At 42.8% G+C, this 19762-nt stretch overlaps 1 protein-coding gene across 1 annotated transcript in view; it reads right to left on the reverse strand.

Moving 5' to 3' along the window:
• Positions 1–8930: 8930 nt before the first annotated feature.
• LOC129695120 (interferon-induced protein with tetratricopeptide repeats 5-like) overlaps positions 8931–19762 on the reverse strand; it is a 40206-nt gene continuing 29374 nt past the window's right edge. Inside the window, exon 2 of the mRNA XM_055631866.1 lies at positions 8931–13042. Within this exon, the coding sequence (XP_055487841.1) occupies positions 11572–13042 (1471 nt within the window). The 3' untranslated portion in view covers positions 8931–11571. The remainder of the gene's footprint in view (positions 13043–19762) is intronic.

Below are 19762 nucleotides of genomic sequence, written 5' to 3' on the forward strand. Positions count from 1 at the left end.
CCCCTACCCCTCTCTTCCTTTCCCCTCATTCCTTCTCCCCACCTCTGCCCCGCCCCTCTCACATCCTCTCCCCAACTCTCCACCCCCTCCCCTTCCCCCCCCCCCTCCCCATCCATATAACCATATAACAATTACAGCACGGAAACAGGCCATCTCGGCCATTCTAGTCTGTGCCGAACACATATTCTCCCCTAGTCCCATCTACCTGCACTCAGACCATAACCCTCCATTCCTTTCCGGTCCATATAACTAACCAATTTATTTTTAAATGATAAAATCGAAACTGCCTCCACCACTTCCACTGGAAGCTCATTCCACACAGCTACCATTCTCTGAGTAAAGAAGTTCCCCCTCATGTTACCCCTAAACTTCTGTCCCTTGATTCTCAAGTCATGTCCTCTTGTTTGAATCTTCCCTACTCTCAGTGGGAAAAGCTTATCCACGTCAACTGTCTATTCCTCTCATCATTTTAAAGACCTTTATCAAGTCCCCCCTTAACCTTCTGCGCTCCAAAGAATAAAGACCTAACTTGTTCAACCTTTCTCTGTAACTTAGTTGCTGAAACCCAGGCAACTAAGGTTGCCTGGAATCCCCCTCTCCTCTCACTCCCCAATCTCTCCCCTTTCCTCCTCCCCCTCGCCACCCTCCCCTCTCCTCCTCCCCACCCCGCCTGTGTGTGTGTGTGTCTGTGTGTGTCTGTGTGTGTGTGTGTGTGTGTGATGCCCCAGGCCCCCTCCCCCTCCCCCCCGGCAACCGCGCGTTGGGGAAACGGGTGATGTCACAATGCCATCCCTCACAGATGGCCAATTGCAATGGATCTCATTTACATATGCCTTTGCCCCAGCCCCGCCCCCCCCGCCGCCTGCGTCGAAGCGCGTGATCACAGATGGCGCGTGATCATGTGATGAACATAACGGCCGTTGAGACTCTCCGCCGACAACCCGCCCCCAAAACCCAGGTTTTATAAACATCAAAGTATTAAAACTGTGTGGCCCAGCAGCTGCCCACTCCCCTGCATTAATGTTAAGTCAACTCGCACTCGTATACTCTGCTTTCCCCTCCGCCTACTCTATTCACCCCCCCCCCCCCCCCCCCCCCCCCCCCCCCCCCCCCCCCCCCCCCCCCCCCCCCCCCCCACCGTTCATCGCCGCTGTTAACCGCTCCTAACCTCACAGCTGGAAGTGATGGTAAAGTGAATCATTAATTTAAAGCAGCCAAGCTGCTGCTGCTGCGTGTATACTGTATGCTCACCCGAGATCCGAACATGTCTGGCCATAGCAGCTGCTGTCAACTTCAAATGGCTGCTGTCCAGCTATCCCGCGCGCGGCGCGTCTTGCAACAGCTGCGGGCGGCCGAGTCACATCAACACCTCACTCCCCGTACTCGGGGTCTGAAGCACGTTCGGGGACCAGACCCAACGGGTCTGCACTTGGTCTAGTATTCTTTTAAAACTTGCATTAGGCGAGGCACTGAGGAAATAGGATTGCTCACATAGAGCATGACATCAGCCGCAAATAATGACATTTTACATTCCACCCCCCTATCATCTTTAATACCCTCAATATAATCCTCTTGCCTAATGGTTTCAGCGAACGGCTCTAAACATTAATCAATGAATAGGGGACTGAAACTGTTCCCCTGTCTAACTCCCCGCTTCAATTGAAAAAACTTAGAGCAACACCCATTCACCCTCACTCTTGACTTTGGATTTAAATACAGTACTTTCACCCAATTTATAAATTTTGTGTGGAACCCCATCTTATCTAATGTATGTTCAAGATAGACCAAGTCTACTCTGTCGAAAGCCTTTTGGGCATCTAAACTGAGTAACATTGAAAGCTGATGCTTCCTTTTTGCACATGCCATAATGTTAAGGGCACGGCTGATATTATTAGCTCCCTGCCTACCTGGTATGATCCCTGTTTAATCAGGATGTATCAGTTGTGTTATAATTTTTTGGATTCTCTTAGTTAATATAGCACTAAGTATCTTTTGGTCTATGGCCTTCGCATCTAGTAGGATCTTTCCCTTCCTTATGAATAACAGACATTATAGCCTCAGCCCATGATCTCGGTGGGTTACCTTCAGACGGCATAGTTATAGACTCTGGCCAAAATCGGAGAGAGCTCTTTCTTATAACCATATTACCATATAACAATTATAACACTAAGATAACTCTCCCAGAATCCCATCCGTCCCCAGGGACTTGTTGTTCTTTCATTTTTTTATTACTTCTTTTATTTCCTGCTCTTCTATTTGTGTTGTCATATTTATCGCTTCTTCTTGGGAAAGGGAGGGCATTTTTAATCCCAGAAAAGAATGGTCTAATCTTTTCCTCCTTCTCGACAATTTCAGGAGAGTCGTATAGTTGTTCATAAAAGGATGCAAACGCATCTGCAATTTCTCGTGGTTGTGAAACTAAATTTCTAGAGGTTGGATGTGAAACTTTGGAAACCACTCGATTACCTTGCTCCTTGCGCAGCTGAAATGCCAGAAGGTGACTGGCCCTGTTTCCCTTCTCATAGTATTATTGGTTTAAAAATCACAGGGCTCCTTCCGCTTTGTATGTTAAAAGCTCTTCTAACTCATGTCTTTTTTGTTTTAGTTCTTTTAAAATATTCTTATTTTTATTGTTATTTTTACATTCTACTTCTAATACCTTTATTTTACTTTCCAGGTTAGATTGCTTCTTTAACCTGTTCTTTCTTACTCTACTCGATATTTCGATCATTTTACCCCTTATTACTGCTTTCGCGCCATCACAAAGAGTGGATGGTGTTACTTCACTGGTATCATTGTTGTCAAAGTACTCTTCAATACAATTCCTAATTTCCTGGGTCACTACAGTATCGGTCAGTAAAGAAGTGTTTGCTCTCCAGTATTTAAAGCACTTTTCTGTTCCTAGCTCCAGGATGAGAGTTATGGGCGCATGGTCACTAATTGTTATTGAGCCTATATTACAATCTACAACTTTATGTATATATTGGTTGGAGACACAGAACATATCTATGCGTGAGTAGCTCCCGTGCACGTTCGAAAATAAACTATAATCCCTCCCCCTTAGGTTTTTATGTCCCCATGGGTCTACTAATCCTAACTCCCCAAGCATGTTATTTAGTGTTTTGGATTTTTTTGCTTGGTTGTGCTCATCTGGTAATCTATTCAGCCTCCCATCGAGAACAGCATTAAAGTCTCCACCAAGTATTATCATACCTTTGGCGTTTTCTGCAATTATATTTGCAAAGTCTCTAAAGAAAGAGTAATCATTTTCTGTTGGGTGCATAAATATTTATTATCAATACTTCCTTCCACTTATTGTACCAGTTAACATTACGTATCTCCCCAGTGTGTCTTGGAGCACTTTCTCTACGGAAAAAAACTACATTTCTATTGAAATGGATGGCCACCCCTCTTCTTTACCCATAGGAGGCGCTACATACCGCACCCACCCACTCTCTTCTAAGCTTTTTGTGTTCAGTTTCCACAAATGAGCTTCCTGTATCAATGCGACTCCGCATCCAAGGTTTTTGAGTTGGCTCAGAATTTTTCTCCTCGTTACAGGGTGATTTAGACCGTGAACATTATGACTTACTACAGGTGCACAACCTTTTATCCGAAGATCCAAATAACGAAAAGCTCCGAATAGCGGACATTTTTTCGGTCCTTGAAGAAAGGTCCTTGAAGACGTTCACCGAGGGCGGCCCGCAGAGGTGACAGCGGAACCTCCGGTCGGTCCTTGAAGAAAGGGGAACTAAATCCCCATTCATGAAAGAGAAGGTGAGGGTATATTGCGCGGGAGGGTTAATAATTGACAATCTGGTGCTGCCTGCCCGCTGAGTTAAAAAGTTCCCACGGTAGACTCACGATACACAGTGTATCGTGAGTCTTGCGTGGGAACATTTTAACTCATCGGGCAGGCAGCAGCAGATTGTCGCTCCCTTCAGTTTCATCCCACCTACACCCCTCTGCTTCCCGGCCATGTGTGTGACCCCTTGCCTCCCCTCTCCAGCTCCCCACCCATTGCACCGGCGCGGGGGCTTTGCACTGTCTTCACGTCGGCGATGCCAGCAGGTCAATGCCAGTCACCGGAGACGTCAGGACCAACGGGACACCGACCTCCAGGCCCACTGCAAGCACGGAGATCCCAGAGACCTACAGCCAGCAGCAGCCCAGCCCCGTTCCAACTCCAGAGGAAAACTGCAAACTGGCCGGAGACATCAGGACCACCAGAAGCCGCTCCCCGATGGGCCGCTACGGCGACAAGTGGCAGTTCGCCCACAGCCCGAGCTGCGCCCCCTCATCAGGACACCGACCCCCAGGCCCACTGCAAGCACGGAGATCCCAGATCAGCAACTCCAGCCCAGCCCTGCTCCAACTCCAGAGGAACACGCTCCCTGTAGGGGCAGAAGCTGATGGTGTGCAAGGTACGTCTTGTTCTTGGGGTGGCGGATGAGGGGGCGCAGCTTGGGCGGGGGGCGAACTGCCACTTGTCGCCGTAGTGGCCCATTGGGGAGCGGATTCCTCTGGAGTTGGAAGGGGAGGGGGGTGTTGTGCTGTTTGATCGCCCCCTGCTATCCCAGGGACAGGGAGACACATCGGCTTTTGAGACTGGTGGGCAATCACTTCCAAAGTTCTGCCCACAGAGTCAGTACACCTCTCCTACACCGCATTTCATACAAACATTTATTCTGTAAGAAAAAACTACATTGAAGACTCAAACTCGCGACCGAGTAACTGCCGGGATCGAGGCTCAAACTCGCGACCTTGCGGATATGAGCCGAGCACTCTACCACTGAGCCAGCCGTTAAAACCTACGCTAAAAATCTTCCATTCCGAAGGCCGAAAAATTCCGAATAACGACAAGTGTCTGGTCCCAGGCTTTCAGATAAAAGGTTGTGGACCTGTATCTTTAAATTAGTCATTATCCATCGTTGTGTATTCCACTAGTTGCTTTCTGTACCATTTTTGTTTCTTACTCTGGTTGGCCTGAAAATGTCCGTTATACTCCCAATACGATTTACTGGACTGCGATGCTGTGGTATTACTCCTTACATTAAAGGACATTTGCAAATCAAACAAATCAGTGAACAATAAAACTTTACACACAAGACGTGAAATTTAAAAAAAAGGGTACTTCCTATGTAAACAACCCATCTGGACACCCTGAACAAACTGGTGTGCCAGCTCCTTGTAAAAAGGAGAAGAGATGTGACTAGGTATCTCCTGGGTAGCCCAATTGTGTGTGGTTCCAACAAAAGTAAGGTTGCTCTGAATCCCACTTTGGACTTTTCATATTTTGATCTTGGATAAATAATATGAAGTAGCTCTCGTGTTCCACAGTTAACACGTATTTTTTAACCATAACATTAATCTTGTTTTGGCTATTGAGTGGTAAATATGCATTCTTTTTACATTGGGTGCTGTCGTTCTGAGAGCTGGGGGTTCAGAAGGGACTAGGTAGCGTACTGAATGTCTAATGGTCAGTTTTGGGCTTTGCATGGGTGGGGTCTTTCGCTTCTAGCTTAGCCTTTTTTATCTGTGCAGAATCTGAACTACAAAAATGTCTGAAATGTCGTCACTTCCGGCTCCGCCCTAGATTTTTCTCCTTCCAGTATCATCAGCTATTATGCTTTAAGAAATTAACCCTTTACACTCCACACGATTTTTACAAACAATATGGATAAAGTTATTAACTTCCTTTCATGGAATGTGAATGTTTTGAACCATCCCATTAAGAGGATTTTTTTTAATTAAGTTCTTTGTAGACGAAATGCTCAGATTATCTTTGTTTAAGAAACCCATTTAAGGCAAGATGACAATCAACAATTTTTCAAGTTTTGGAGAGGACAGCAGTTTCATTCAAATTCACAGGCTAAGGTGAAAGGAGTCTCCATTTTTATTGACTCCTCAATTCCGTTTGTTCATTATAAAACAATTTCTGATCCATATGGTAGATTTTTGGTGATTACTGGTGTTCTTCATAACCAAAAGGTTGCTATGGTGAATGCTTATGCACTTAATATTGATCACCCTGAGTTTTTTTAAGTTAATTGCATCCTTTCCTATTTTAAATTACCATTTTTTAATAAAAGCTCCTAGTTTAGAGCTCTATAAGAATAGAGTTGAACTTCAATTGAGACATGATTTGTTATTAGTATCACCGATTGTAAATCAGCTACTTAAAACCAAAAGTCAATTTTATGGATATGGAGAAAAATCTGATAAATTAATCGCTGTTGAAAGCGGTGTCGGCCAAACGTCAGATTATTAAAGTGTGTAAACGGGATGGTACACTGACTGTAGACCATGATCAAATTAGTAAATCCTTTCAGGAATTCTATACCTCACTATACCAATCAGAATTTCCTACTGATTCCAATATAATGCAGGAGTATTTAAAGAAACGCAACTTGCCAAATTGACCATATAATGAATCTCTGTTGTTAGACAAACCCATCGCGGAGGAAGAAATCCTTTTGATGAATTCTGGTAAAGCTCCTGGTTTAGATGGGTTCACATTGGAATTTTTTTTGAAGTATTTCTCAAGTTTACTGTCACCTTGGCTATGCAAGGTTTGTGCATAGTGATATAGTGATGCAAGTGATATAGACCTATATCACTGTTAAATGTAGATTACAAAATTATTTCCAAAATATTAGCTATGAGATTGGAAAATATTTTACCGCAAATTATTTCTGAAGATCAGACAGGTTTTATTAAAAATCGTCACTCATACTTTAACATTAGGAGATTAATGAATATCGTATATACAACATCAAATAAAACTTCACAGTGTGTCATTTCACTTGATGCGGAGAAGGCGTTTGATAGAGTAGAATGGGAATACACTTGAAAAATTTAAGATGGGTCCCAAATTTATTTCTTGGATCAAGCTGACATATCATATACCTCAGGCTTCTGTACTTACCAATAATCAGAGATCCTCTTTTTTCAGGCTCTTTCGAGGTAATAATAATAATACATTTTATTGTCATTGCACATAAGCACAACAAGATTTGGTATGCAACTTCCATCCGATGTCATAACTTAAATAACTAATAAAATTTAGATTTAGATACCCCGAGAACATGGTTTGTAAAAAGAACATTACAATAGTAAAATAGTCAAAACAGTTCAAATAGACTAAAGTGCAGATGTGTCTGTGCGACGTGACCACCCGAGGGAGACAGTCCATGGGGGGTGGGGGGCACCCAGTAGGGCCGGTTCAGCCGCTATAGCTCTGGGAATGAAGCTGTTCCTGAGTCTGGAGGTGCGGGCGTTAGAAGGCCTTGTAACGTCTGCCAGAGGGAAGTAGTTCGAACTGTCCATTACAAGGGTGTGAGGAGTCTTTATGGATGCTGACGGCCTTCCTGAGGCACCGTGTGTAGTAGATGCCCTCCAAGGCTGGTAGCGGTGTCCCAATAATTTTCTGCGCTCTGTGGACGACGCGCTGAAGAGCTCTCCTCTCCGCCTCCGTGCAGCTGAGATACCACACAGAGATGTCATATGTTACGATGCTCTTTGTGGTGCAGCGGTAGAAGGATGTCAGCAGCTGTTGGGGCAGACCAGTCTTTTTTAATGTTCTCAGGAAGAACAGTCGTTGCTGTGCCTTCTTGACCAGCGCAGCGGTGTTGGTGGACCATGTGAGGTCCTCTGAAATGTGAGTGCCCAGAAACTTAAAGCTGGACACTCTCTCCACACTGTCCCTGTAGATGGAGATTGGGGTGTATTCTCCATTATGTGACTTCCTGAAGTCAATAATCAGCTCCTTGGTCTTGGAGGTGTTTAGTGACAAGTTGTTACATGAGCACCAGTCCACCAGGTTCTGCACATCCGCTCTGTATTTTGTTTCATCACCGTTGGTGATCTGCCCAATCACCGTTGTGTCATCTGCAAACTTGACGATGGTGTTGGTGTCGAATGGAGGAACACAGTCGTGTGTGAAGAGGGAGTAGAGCACGAGGCTCAGTACACAGCCCTGTGGTGTGCCGGTGCTCAGGGTGATAGTGGAGGACGGGTGCGGGCCCAGTCTCACTGCCTGCAGTTGCTCCGTCAGAAAATTCAGGATCCAATCGCATATCGGTGAGCTGAGGCCTAGCTGGTGGAGTTTGGTGGTGAGCTTGGTGGGGATGACCGTATTCATTGCAGAGCTATAGTCTATGAAGAGCATCCTCACCTACTTGCCCTGTCTGTCCAGGTGAGTCAGGACAGTGTGAAGAGCCAGAGAGATGGCATCCTCTGTGGATCTATTTGCTCTGTATGCAAATTGAAGAGAGTCCAGTGAGGCAGGAATGCTGGATTTGATGTGGGAGAGGACCAGCTGTCCAGGTACTAGACAGTGCTGTCCTTTAAGTCCTTTACTGTTTGATATCGCTTTGGAAACTTTGGCCACCGCTATTAAGGAATCCCCTAATATTTCTGGTATTGTCCGTGGGAATAAGACACATAAGCTATCTCTTTATGCAGATGATCTGTTATTATTCATTTCTAACCCTGAGAAATCTATTCCGGCAATGGTAGCTTTACTTAATCAATTTAGTCGTTTTTCTGGTTATGAACTAAATCTTAGTAAGAGTGGGCTCTTTCCATTAAACAATCTTGTTTCAAATTATGGACAGTTTCCATTTAGATTGATTACCAAATGTTTTACTTATTTAGGCATTAAGATTACTAAGAAACACAAGGATTTATTTAAAGCCAATTTTACGCCTTTAATTGACCACATCAAACAGTTCACTAAATGATCACCAATGTCCTTATCTCTAATAAGCCGAATCAATGCTATTAAAATGTTTACCTTACCTAATTTTTTATATTTATTTCAGACAATAACAATTTTTTATTTCTAAATCTTTCTTTGATATTATTGACTCCAAAATGTCCTTATATATATGGCAAAATAAAAATTCCAGACTTATATACTTAAAGAAATCAGAAAAAGTTGGTGGTTTGGCACTGCCAAATCTTAGATTTTACTATTGGGCAGTTAATGCTCGCTATTTAATGTTTTGGACAAAAGATTTAGAAGATACCCAATGTCCTGGATGGATAAATCTTGAACGTGATTCTATGCAAGGGCTATCATTGGCTTCTATTCTAGGGGCCTCGTTACCTTTTGCAATTATGAGATTGAATAAATATACGACTAACCCAATATTAAGACATACACTGAATATGGTTTCAATTTTGTACGTTTTATGGATTGAATGATTTTATTATATCGAGTCCTATCATATCTAATTTTTTCTTCCAACCTTCTAGCACTGATCAAGCCTTTCTGTTATGGAAGAGGAAGGGATTAGTAGCTTTTCGTGATTTGTTTTCGGTTCGTTGTTTTATGTCTTTTGAACAACTCTCCAATAAATAAAATTTACCTAACTCACATTTTTTTAGATATTTACAAATTAGACATTTTTTGAGGGCAACTCTACCCTTTTTTACGTTACCACATCAAACCGATATCTTGGCAAAATTTTTATATTTAATCCTTATCAGAAGGGCTTAATAACGACTATTTATGAGTTGATTTTGAAATTAAAAAAAGGTACATTTGATAAAATTAAGAATGACTGGGAAAGAGAACTTCAATTTTCTTTATCTATAGAGAAATGGGAGAGGATTCTTCAATTAGTTAATACTTCCTCAATGTGTGCAAGCTACGCTTTGATACAATTCAAGGTGGTTCACAGAGCTCATATGTCAAAAGATAAGTTAGCTCAATTTTATCGTCAAATAAATCCGACCTGTGACAGATGTAATTCTGAAGTAGCCTCACTGACCCATATGTTTTGGTCCTGCCCACTTTTGGAAAAATATTGGAAATAGATTTTTGATATTTCTGTAGTTTTCGGTATTGATTTACAACCTCACCCTATTACTGCAGTTTTTGGGCTGCCAATGTTAGATTATATCCATCTGTCCCGTTCCACCCATCGGCTGATTGCTTTTACCACATTAATTGCCAGAAGATCTATTTTATTTAAATGGAAAGATTCCAACCCTCCGACCACACTCCATTGGTATTCGTAAACGATATCATGTTTAAATTTAGAAAAAATCAGGAGTGGCATTGTTGAACCCTTGGTTAAATTTGATAGGACTTGGGGAAGATTTATTCAACATTTTCATACGACATAAATTGTCCCCTCTCCAACTGTTATAATAATTTATTTTTTACTGGTATACGGTGGAACGGACTTGACGACAAACAAGGACTTAAATTGTTGAAACTCTTTGCAGCCCAGATTCTGTTTTGCTTTGCTTTTCTTTACTTCTTTAGTTTAGGGGGGTTTTATTTTTTTGTTTTTTTCTCTTTTTAATTTTTTTGATTTTTATCTTTTTGTTTTTATACGTATAAATTCTCTTTTAAACACTTAACTATATTTACATAGAGACTGGGAAGTCTATATTCAATGTGTATATTGACACTGGACTCATATTTAGGTTATACCTGCCATTAATGTAACCCTGATCCCTATGTATCAATATCACTGTTATGTTTATCATTAATTTTCTTATTGTTTTGTTTTTGCTTTTGAAAAAAACTAATAAAAAGATTAAAAAAAGAGAAAAAGTTCACGCTAAAATAGGCTGAAGTCAGCATGGCTTTGTGATGAGGAGGTCTTGCTTGGCAAATTTGCTGGATTTCTTTGAAGAAGTAATTAGCAGGACAGACAAAGGAGATTCAGTAGATGCTGTTTACTTGGATTGTCAGAAAGCCTTTGATAAGGTGCCACAGGTTAGGCTGCTTAGGAAGATGAGAGCCCACAGTATCAAAGTGCAGATACTAGCATGGAAAGCAGGTTGGCTGGAAGGCAGAAGACAAAGAGTGGCAATAAAGGGGGCCTTTTCAAGTGACTAGTGGAGTTCTGCAAGGGTTGGTGCTGGGGCCACTACTCTTCATGTTGTATATTAATGATTTAGACAAGGAGGTTGAAGGCTTTGTGGCAAAATGGTGGCGTCGTTTGCAAATTTGAAAATGGGGATCTTATGGAAACATATAAAATTCTTAGAGGATTGGACAGGGTAGTTGAAGGAAAAATGCTCCCGATCCGAGGTGTGTCCAGAACCAGTGCTTACAGTTTAAGAATAAGGGGTAGGCCATTTAGGACTGAGATGAGGAAAATCTTTTTCATGCAGAGAGTTGTGAATCTGTGGAATTCCCTGCCACAGAAGGCAGTGGAGGCCAATTCACTTGATGTTTTCAAGAGAGTTAGATTTAGCTCTTCGGGCTAGGGGAATGAAGGGATGTGTGGAAAAAGCCAAAATACGGTACTGATTTTGGATGATCAGCCATGATCATATTGAATCGTGGTGCTGACTTGAAGGGCCAATTGGCCTACTCCTGCACCTATTTTCTATGTTTCTATGAAGCAAAAGTGTCATTATTCTTCTAAGAACCACATCGGTTAGTATTACAACAATTTAACATTTTAAATTGACAATTAACAATTTAAAAATGACACCTTCATGCGTACAGTTCCCAATTGGAGAAGGTGAGAACAGAATATAATTAGTGAAACAAACACCACATTCATTCTTTTCTTGGGTCAGATGAAAGTATTGCATCTTTCAAAGTTCATGATGCTCTTCAAATGAAAGGCGTAATTCACAAAGAGCACTGAGATATTCTTCATTGCTGGGATCAAATTCCAAAGCCTTTTCAAAGTATTCAATAGCTTCAGACTTGTGCCCATCCATCTGATGCAGAAATCCTTTGACACCAAGGGCCTTGCTGTCATGTGCATCCCTGCAAAGCTTCCTGTTTACCCACTTGTCCAAATGTTTATAGCATAATTTCCAGTCATGTGTGTTATTTTTGATCTTCAGTCCTTTCAGCAACAAGTTGACAGCATTTAAATCAGACTTTCTCCGGTACATTTCAAATGTGCCAGCCTGTAAATATATTTTCTGCATATTTCCTGGACGAATGCCCTCTAACTTCAGCAGTTCACTGTAGACCTCTGCTGCTTCGGAATACTCTCCATTTCTTATACAGATGTCTGCATAATCTAGTTGTGGTTTAGTAGCAGTCTTTGGACGGTGTTCAAATGCCTTTCCAAAGTGATGTTTGCAATGATTGAACAACACAATTTTCTGTTGAAATTCAGGATATTGTGGATCAGAGCTCAATGGATTTTTGAACAGTTCAAGTAGTTGCTCTCTATAGCACATACCTATTTGGTCGTGAAGGACACTGTTCATTGGAGTGATTCCTAATGCTTTTTCCAGCAGCTCAATTGCCTTTTCCACAGCTCGTTCTAGTCTGTAAAATTTTGCAGCATTACGAAGCACTTTTGGAACATCAGGGCTTTTCTGTAAAGCTCGTTCAACTAATTCATTTGCTTCCTTCTTTTGCTTGTCCTGTTGCAGTTTTAGGGCCAACATCACCATGGCCAAAGATTCATCTGGATCAAGCTCCAGAACACGTCGCAGATGATTCACGCACTGACTACTTTTGTATTTCTCTTGGGTTCCAGGAATTGATTCCAGACGAGACAGAACTGTTGCATAGCCCATGATCCACTCCGTATTGTCAGGATCTTCCTCCAGAGCTTTCTCAAAACATTTCATAGCCTCCTCATAGTGTTGAGCTGCCGATCTCAACAATGACCACCCCTTCTCCCCATACACTTCAGGTATCATTGCTGTATAGCGAGGACCATCTGTGAGTGGTTTACAGATCATCTCCAGTTTGTCGAGGTAGGACTGGGCCTTGTCCAGTTGTCCCATGTGGTAATGCACCCAGGCATAGTTTCCATAGGTGATGATGCTTCTTCTTTCAAATGCATCTTTGTGGTTCTCCCTCAGAATCTTTTCAGCTTCCTGTAAGTTTTGAATAGCTTCCTCACTGTTGCCTTGCAGGCAGTTTACAAAAGCGAGTTGGTTGTAGGACCTGGCCTTATACTTCAAATTCAGATCTATAGAATCTTGTAATCTGTACACCATATCATCCAGGTCAATGATCTCCTTCTGTGGGCCCCACGTGAAGTGACACTGAAGCTGATCGAGCTTCTCCTTTAACAAATCCCTCACTGTTTTGCTGTAAGAGAAGAAAACACATGAAAATCAGTCTCAGAACACATCTAACACTTCACAGTCAGCAGATCAGGCATGTTAGTTTTGCTTTTCTGATATGCCTCTATCATATCATATTTAGACAACCTTCTTCACAATTCACAATAGCACTCATTTTAGTTTCGTCGGCAAACTTGCTAATTTGCCTTGTGAGTTCTTACCCAAGTCATTGATATAGATGACAACTAGCAAAGGGCCCAGCACCAGATCCTGATACACACCACTAGTCACAGGCCTCCAGTTCGGAAAGCAACCTTCCACCATCATCTGCTGCTTCCTTCCATGAAGCCATTTATCTATCCATTCAGCTATCTCTCCTTGGATTGGAGGTACACATCCGCCTATCCCCACCACTTTCTCCTTTACGCAGAGCCCATTCCCTCCTAGGTGGCCCTAGATATCGTGGATACATTGGTGATCATTTTTCAATGTTCTCTCGACTCTGGATCAGTTTCTATGGACTGGAGGGTAGCCAATTCCACTTTTTAAGAAAGGAGGGAGAGAGAAAACAGGGAATTATAGACCAGTTAACCTACATCGGTAATAGGGAAGATGCTGGAGTCGATTATTAAAGATGTTATAGCAGTGCATTTGGAAAGCAGTGATGGGATTGGTCAATGTCAACATGGATTTCAGAAGGGGAAATCATGCTTGACTAATCTTTTGGAATTTGTTGATGATGTAACAAGTACCATGGATAAGAAAGAGCCAGCGGATGTGGTGTGTCTGGACTTTCAAAAAGTTTCTATAAGTAGGTAAAAAGGAAAAGATTAGTGAAGATAAATGTAGGTCCCTCACAGTCAGGGACAGGTGAAGTTTTAATGGGAAACAAGGAAATGGCAGAACAGTTAAACAAGTACTTTGGTTCTGGCTTCACGAAGGAAGACACAAACAATCTCCCGGAAATACTAGGGGACTGAGGATCTAGTGGGAGGAACTGAAGGGAATCCACATTAATCAGAACATTATGTTAGGTAAACTGTTGGGACTGAAGGCAGATGAATCCCCAGGGCCAGATGGTCTGCATCCCAGAGTACTCTAGGAGGTGGCCCTAGTTATCGTGGATACATTGGTGATCATTTTTCAATGTTCTCTCTGGATCAGTTTCTGTGGACTGAAGGGTAGCCAATGTAATTCCAATTTTTAAGAAAGGAGGGGGAGAGAAAACATAGAAACATAGAAAATAGGTGCAGGAGTCGGTCATTCGGCCCTTCGAGCCTGCACCGCCATTCAATATGATCATGGCCGATCATCCAACTCAGTATCCTGTACCTGCCTTCTCTCCATACCCCCTGATATATTTAGCCACAAGGGCCACATCTAACTCCCTCTTAAATATAGCCAATGAACTGGCCTCAACTACCTTCTGTGGCAGAGAATTCCAGAGATTCACCACTCTCTTTGTGAAAAATGTTTTTCTCATTTCGGTCCTAAAAGATTTCCCCATTATCCTTAAACTGTGACCCCTTGTTCTGGACTTCCCCAACATCGGGAACATTCTTTCTGCATCTAGCCTGTCCAACCCCTTAAGAATTTAGTGAGTTTAATGTTTAAAAACGGGGAATTATAGACCAGTTAACTTTACATCGGTAGTGGGGAAGATGCTGGAGTCAATTATGAAAGATGTTATAGCAGTGTATTTGGAAAGCAGTGACGGGATCGGTCAATGTCAGAATGCATTTATGAAGGGAAATTATGCTTTATTAATCTTTTGGAATTTTTTGATGATGTAACAAGTAGAATGGATAAGGAAGAGCTAGTGGATGTGGTGTGTCTGTACTTTCAAAAAGCCTTTGACAAGGTCCCACACAAGAGATTAGTGTGCAAAATTAGAGCATAAGACATTGGGGATAGTGTATTGACATGGATGGAGAACTGGTTGGCAGGTAGGAGGAGGTGCAACGAGACCTGGGTGTGCTTGTACATCAGTCACTGAAAGTAAGAATGCAGGGTACAGCAGGCAGTGAAGAAAGCCAATTGGCCTTCATTGCGACAGGATTTGAGTTTGGGAGCAAGGAAGTCCTACTGCAGTTGGATAGGTCTCTGGTGAGAGCGCACCTGGAGTATTGTGTGCGATTATGTTCTCCTAATTTGAGGATGGACATTATTGCTATTGAGAGAGTGCAGCATAGGTTCACCAGGTTAATTCACGGGATGGCGGGACCGATGTATGATGAAAGAATGTGTCGACTGGGCTTGTATTCGCTGGAATTTAGAAGAATGAGAGGGGATCTTATAAAACATATAAAATTCTTAGAGGACAGGGTACCTGCAGGAAAAATGTTCCTGATGTTGGGGGAGTCCAGAACCAGGGGTCACACACAGTTTAAGAATAAAGGGTAGGACTGAGATGAAGAAAAACATTTCACCCAGAGAGTGGTGAATCTGTGGAATTCTCTGCCACAGAAGGCAGTGGAGGCCAATTCACTGGATGTTTTCAAGAGAGATTTAGATTTAGCACTTCGGGCTAGGGGAATGAAGGATTATGGGGAAAGTTTAGATTCGGGTACAGATTTTGGACAATCAGCCATGATCATATTGAATGGTGTTGCTGACTCGAAAGGCCGAGTGGCCTACTCCTGCATTTATTTTCTATGTTTCTCTGTTTAAGCCCTTTGTCCCAACAGGCCCTTTGGATCACGCCTCATCCTCCTGTATTCCAACAAATACTGTACTTGCATGCCCAACCTCTCCCTGTAGCTCAGGCATTCTAGTCCTGTCAGCATGCTCATAAACCTTCTCTGCACCCTTTCCAGCTTTACAACATCTTTCCTATGATAGACACAAATGCTCTAGTAACGAAGCGAGTCAGGCAGCATCTCTGGTGACAATGGATATGTGATGTTTAAGGGGAATTAAAATGGTTAGCAACCGAGAGATCCAGTAGGCCTTGGCATAAAAGTTCAGCAAAATGGTTAACTTAGATAGACAAGGACTGATTAGAAACATAGAAATTAGGTGCAGGAGTAGGCCATTCGGCCCTTCGAGCCTGCACCGCCATTCAATATGATCATGACTGATCATCCAACTCAGTATCCCGTACCTGCCTGCTCTCCATACCCTCTGATCCCCTTAGCCACAAGGGCCACATCTAACTCCCTCTTAAATATAGTCAATGAACTGGCCTCAACTACCCTCTGTGGCAGAGAGTTCAAGAGATTCACCACTCTCTGTGTGAAAAAAGTTCTTCTCATCTCGGTTTTAAAGGATTTCCCCCTTATCCTTAAGCTGTGACCCTTGTCCTGGACTTCCCCAACATCGGGAACAATCTTCCTGCATCTAGCCTGTCCAACCCCTTAAGAATTTTGTAAGTTTCTATAAGATCCCCTCTCAATCTCCTAAATTCTAGAGAGTATAAACCAAGTCTATCCAGTCTTTCTTCATAAGACAGTCCTGACATCCCAGGAATCAGTCTGGTGAACCTTCTCTGCACTCCCTCTATGGCAATAATGTCCTTCCTCAGATTTGGAGACCAAAACTGTACGCAATACTCCAGGTGTGGTCTCATCAAGACCCTGTACAACTGCAGTAGAATCTCTCTGCTCCTATACTCAAATCCTTTTGCTATGAAAGCCAACATACCATTCGCTTTCTTTACTGCCTGCTGCACCTGCATGCCTACCTTCAATGTACCATGACACCCAGGTCTCGCTGCATCTCCCCCTTTCCCAATCGGCCACCATTTAGATAATAGTCTGCTTTCCCCTTTTTGCCACCTAAATGGATAACCTCACATTTATCCACATTATACTGCATCTGCCAAACATTTGCCCACTCACCCAGCCTATCCAAGTCACCTTGCAGTCTCCTAGCATCCTCCTCACAGCTAACACTGCCCCCCAGCTTAGTGTCATCAGCAAACTTGGAGATATTGCCTTCAATTCCCTCATCCAGATCATTAATATATATTGTGAATAGCTGGGGATCAGCACTGAGCCTTGCGGTACCCCACTAGTCACTGCCTGCCATTGTGAAAAGGACCCGTTTACTCCTACTCTTTGCTTCCTGTTTGCCAGGCAGTTCTCTATCCACATCAATACTGAACCCCCAATGCCGTGTGCTTTAAGTTTGTATACTAATCTCTTATGTGGGACCTTGTCGAAAGCCTTCTGGAAGTCCAGATACACCACATCCACTGGTTCTCCCCTATCCACGCTACTAGTTACATCCTTGAAAAATTCTATAAGATTCGTCAGACATGATTTACCTTTCGTAAATCCATGCTGACTTTGTCCAATGATTTCACCACTTTCCAAATGTGCTGCTATCCCATCTTTAATAACTGACTAGCAGTTTCCCCACTACCGATATTAGACTAACTGGTCTGTAATTCCCAGTTTTCTCTCTCGCTCCCTTCTTAAAAAGTGGGGTTACGTTTGCTACCCGCCAATCCTCTGGAACTACTTCAGAATCTAAAGAGTTTTGAATGATTATTACTAATGCATCCACTATTTCTGGAGCTACTTCCTTAAGTACTCTGGGATGCAGCCTATCTGGCCATGGGGATTTACCAGCCTTTAATCCATTCAATTTACCCAACACCACTTCCCGACTAACCTGGATTTCACTCAATTCCTCCAACTCCTTTGACCCGCGGTCCCCTGCTATTTCCGGCAGATTATTTATGTCTTCTTTGTGAAAACGGCACCAAAGTAGTTATTCAATTGGTCCGCCATATCCTTGTTCCCCATGATCAACTCACCTGTTTCTGACTGCAAGGGACCTACATTTGTTTTAACTAATCACTTTCTTAGGGATTAGGGATGGTCCACATGGTTTTGTAGGTGGGATGTCGTCTCTCACAAATCTGAGAGTTTTTTGAAGATGTGACCATAAAGGTCACAGAGTGATAAAGTAATATAGTGTGGAAACAGGCCATTCTGCCCACCTCGCCCATATCAGCCAACAATGTCGCATCTAACCTAGTACCATTTAACTGCGCTTGGTCCATAAACCTCCAAACCTATTCTATCCATGTACCTATCCAACTTCAACAAGCTTGTACTCAAGGCGGTGGTTCAAGACATGCATTGGTGATCATTTTCCAAAGTTCTATAGATTCTGGATAAGTTCCGGTGTATTGGAGGGTAGCTAATGTTATCCCATTTTTTAACAAACGAGGTAGAGAACAGCAGGGATTTATAGACCAGTTAGCCTGACATCAGTGGTGGGGAAGATGCTGTTGTCAATTATCAACAATATAATAGCAGCGCATTTGGATAGTAGTAGTAGGATCGGTCCAAGTCAGCATGGATTTACGAAGAGGAAATCAAGCTTGACTAATCTTCTGGAATTTTTTGAGGATGTAACAAATAAAATGGACAAGGGAGAGCCAGTGGATGTAGTGTACCTGGACTTTCAGAAAGCATTTGATAAGGTTCCACATAAGGAGATTAGTAGGCAAAACTAAACCACGTGATATTGGGGGTAGAGTGCTGACATGGATAGAAAATTGGTTGGAAGACAGGAATCAAAGAGTGGAGACGAACGGGTGTCTTTCAGAATGGCAGGCAGTGACTCGTGAGGTGAATGAATGAATGAAAGAATGAATGAATGAAAGAATGAATGAATTAATGAATGAATGAATGAAAACTTTATTGTCATTCAGATATACACCTAGACACAGACACACTTGAACAAAATTTCGTTGCATTTGACTCTCCAAGATCAGGTAATAGTAAAAATTGCTAGGTGCGTCCATAAAAATGCCTCATGTGCATGGTTCTGTAAAATAAATATATATAAAAAGTTTTTAAAAAGTGTCGATATTTAAAAAGTTCTAGCCTCGGTTTTGTTGATTGTTCAGTAATCTTATGGCCTGGGGGATGAAGCTGTTGCAGAACCTGGTTGTCCCGCTCTTCATGCTGCGGTACCTCCTCCCAGAGTTAAGCAGTATAAACAGTCCAAATTGTGGGTGTGTGGGGGCTCTGGTAATGCCCTTAGCTCTAATCAGACAGCGCTTGTACCCCATGTCCATGATGGAAGGAAGAGAAGTCCCAATGATTTTTTCCGCTGTCTGAAGGCACTTCCAGTCCGCAGCTGTACAGCTGCCGCACCACGTAGAGATGCAGCTGGTCATGACCGACTCAATTGTGCTTCTGTAGAAAGTGGCGAGGATGGGAGGGTGGAGGTGTAAACTTCTCAACCTGCGGAGGAAGTACAACCGCTGCTGTGCCCGTTTTGCCAGAGATGTAATGTTTGTGGACCAGTTTAAGGTGTCCGTTATATGCACCCCCAGGAACTTGATGCTTTTCACCTGCTCCACTGCTGAGTTGTTGATGCAAAGTGGAGTGTGACTGGGCTGAATTTTCCTTCTGAAATCGACGACAATCTCCTTGGTTTTGTTCACATTTAGGAGAAGGTTGTTCCTGCTGCACCAGCTCACCAGCTGTTCCACCTCCTCTCTATATGCCTGGTCGTCGTTATTGCGGATGAGGCCCACTACTGTTGTGTCATCCGCGTATTTGATGATATGGTTAGTAGTGGACCTGGCGACACAGTCATGCGTCATCAATGTAAAGAGCAGCGGACTCAGGACACAGCCCTGAGGGGAGCAGGTGCTCAGTGTGAAGCAGGTACCACAAGGCTCAGTGCTGGGACATCAATGATTTAGTTGAATGGATTCAAAATAACATTAGCAAATTTGCAGATGACACAAAGCTGGTGGCAGTGTGAACTGTGAGGA

This window comes from Leucoraja erinacea, unplaced genomic scaffold, assembly GCF_028641065.1.
Source record: "Leucoraja erinacea ecotype New England unplaced genomic scaffold, Leri_hhj_1 Leri_947S, whole genome shotgun sequence".
In the NCBI taxonomy this organism is placed as follows: domain Eukaryota; kingdom Metazoa; phylum Chordata; class Chondrichthyes; order Rajiformes; family Rajidae; genus Leucoraja; species Leucoraja erinaceus.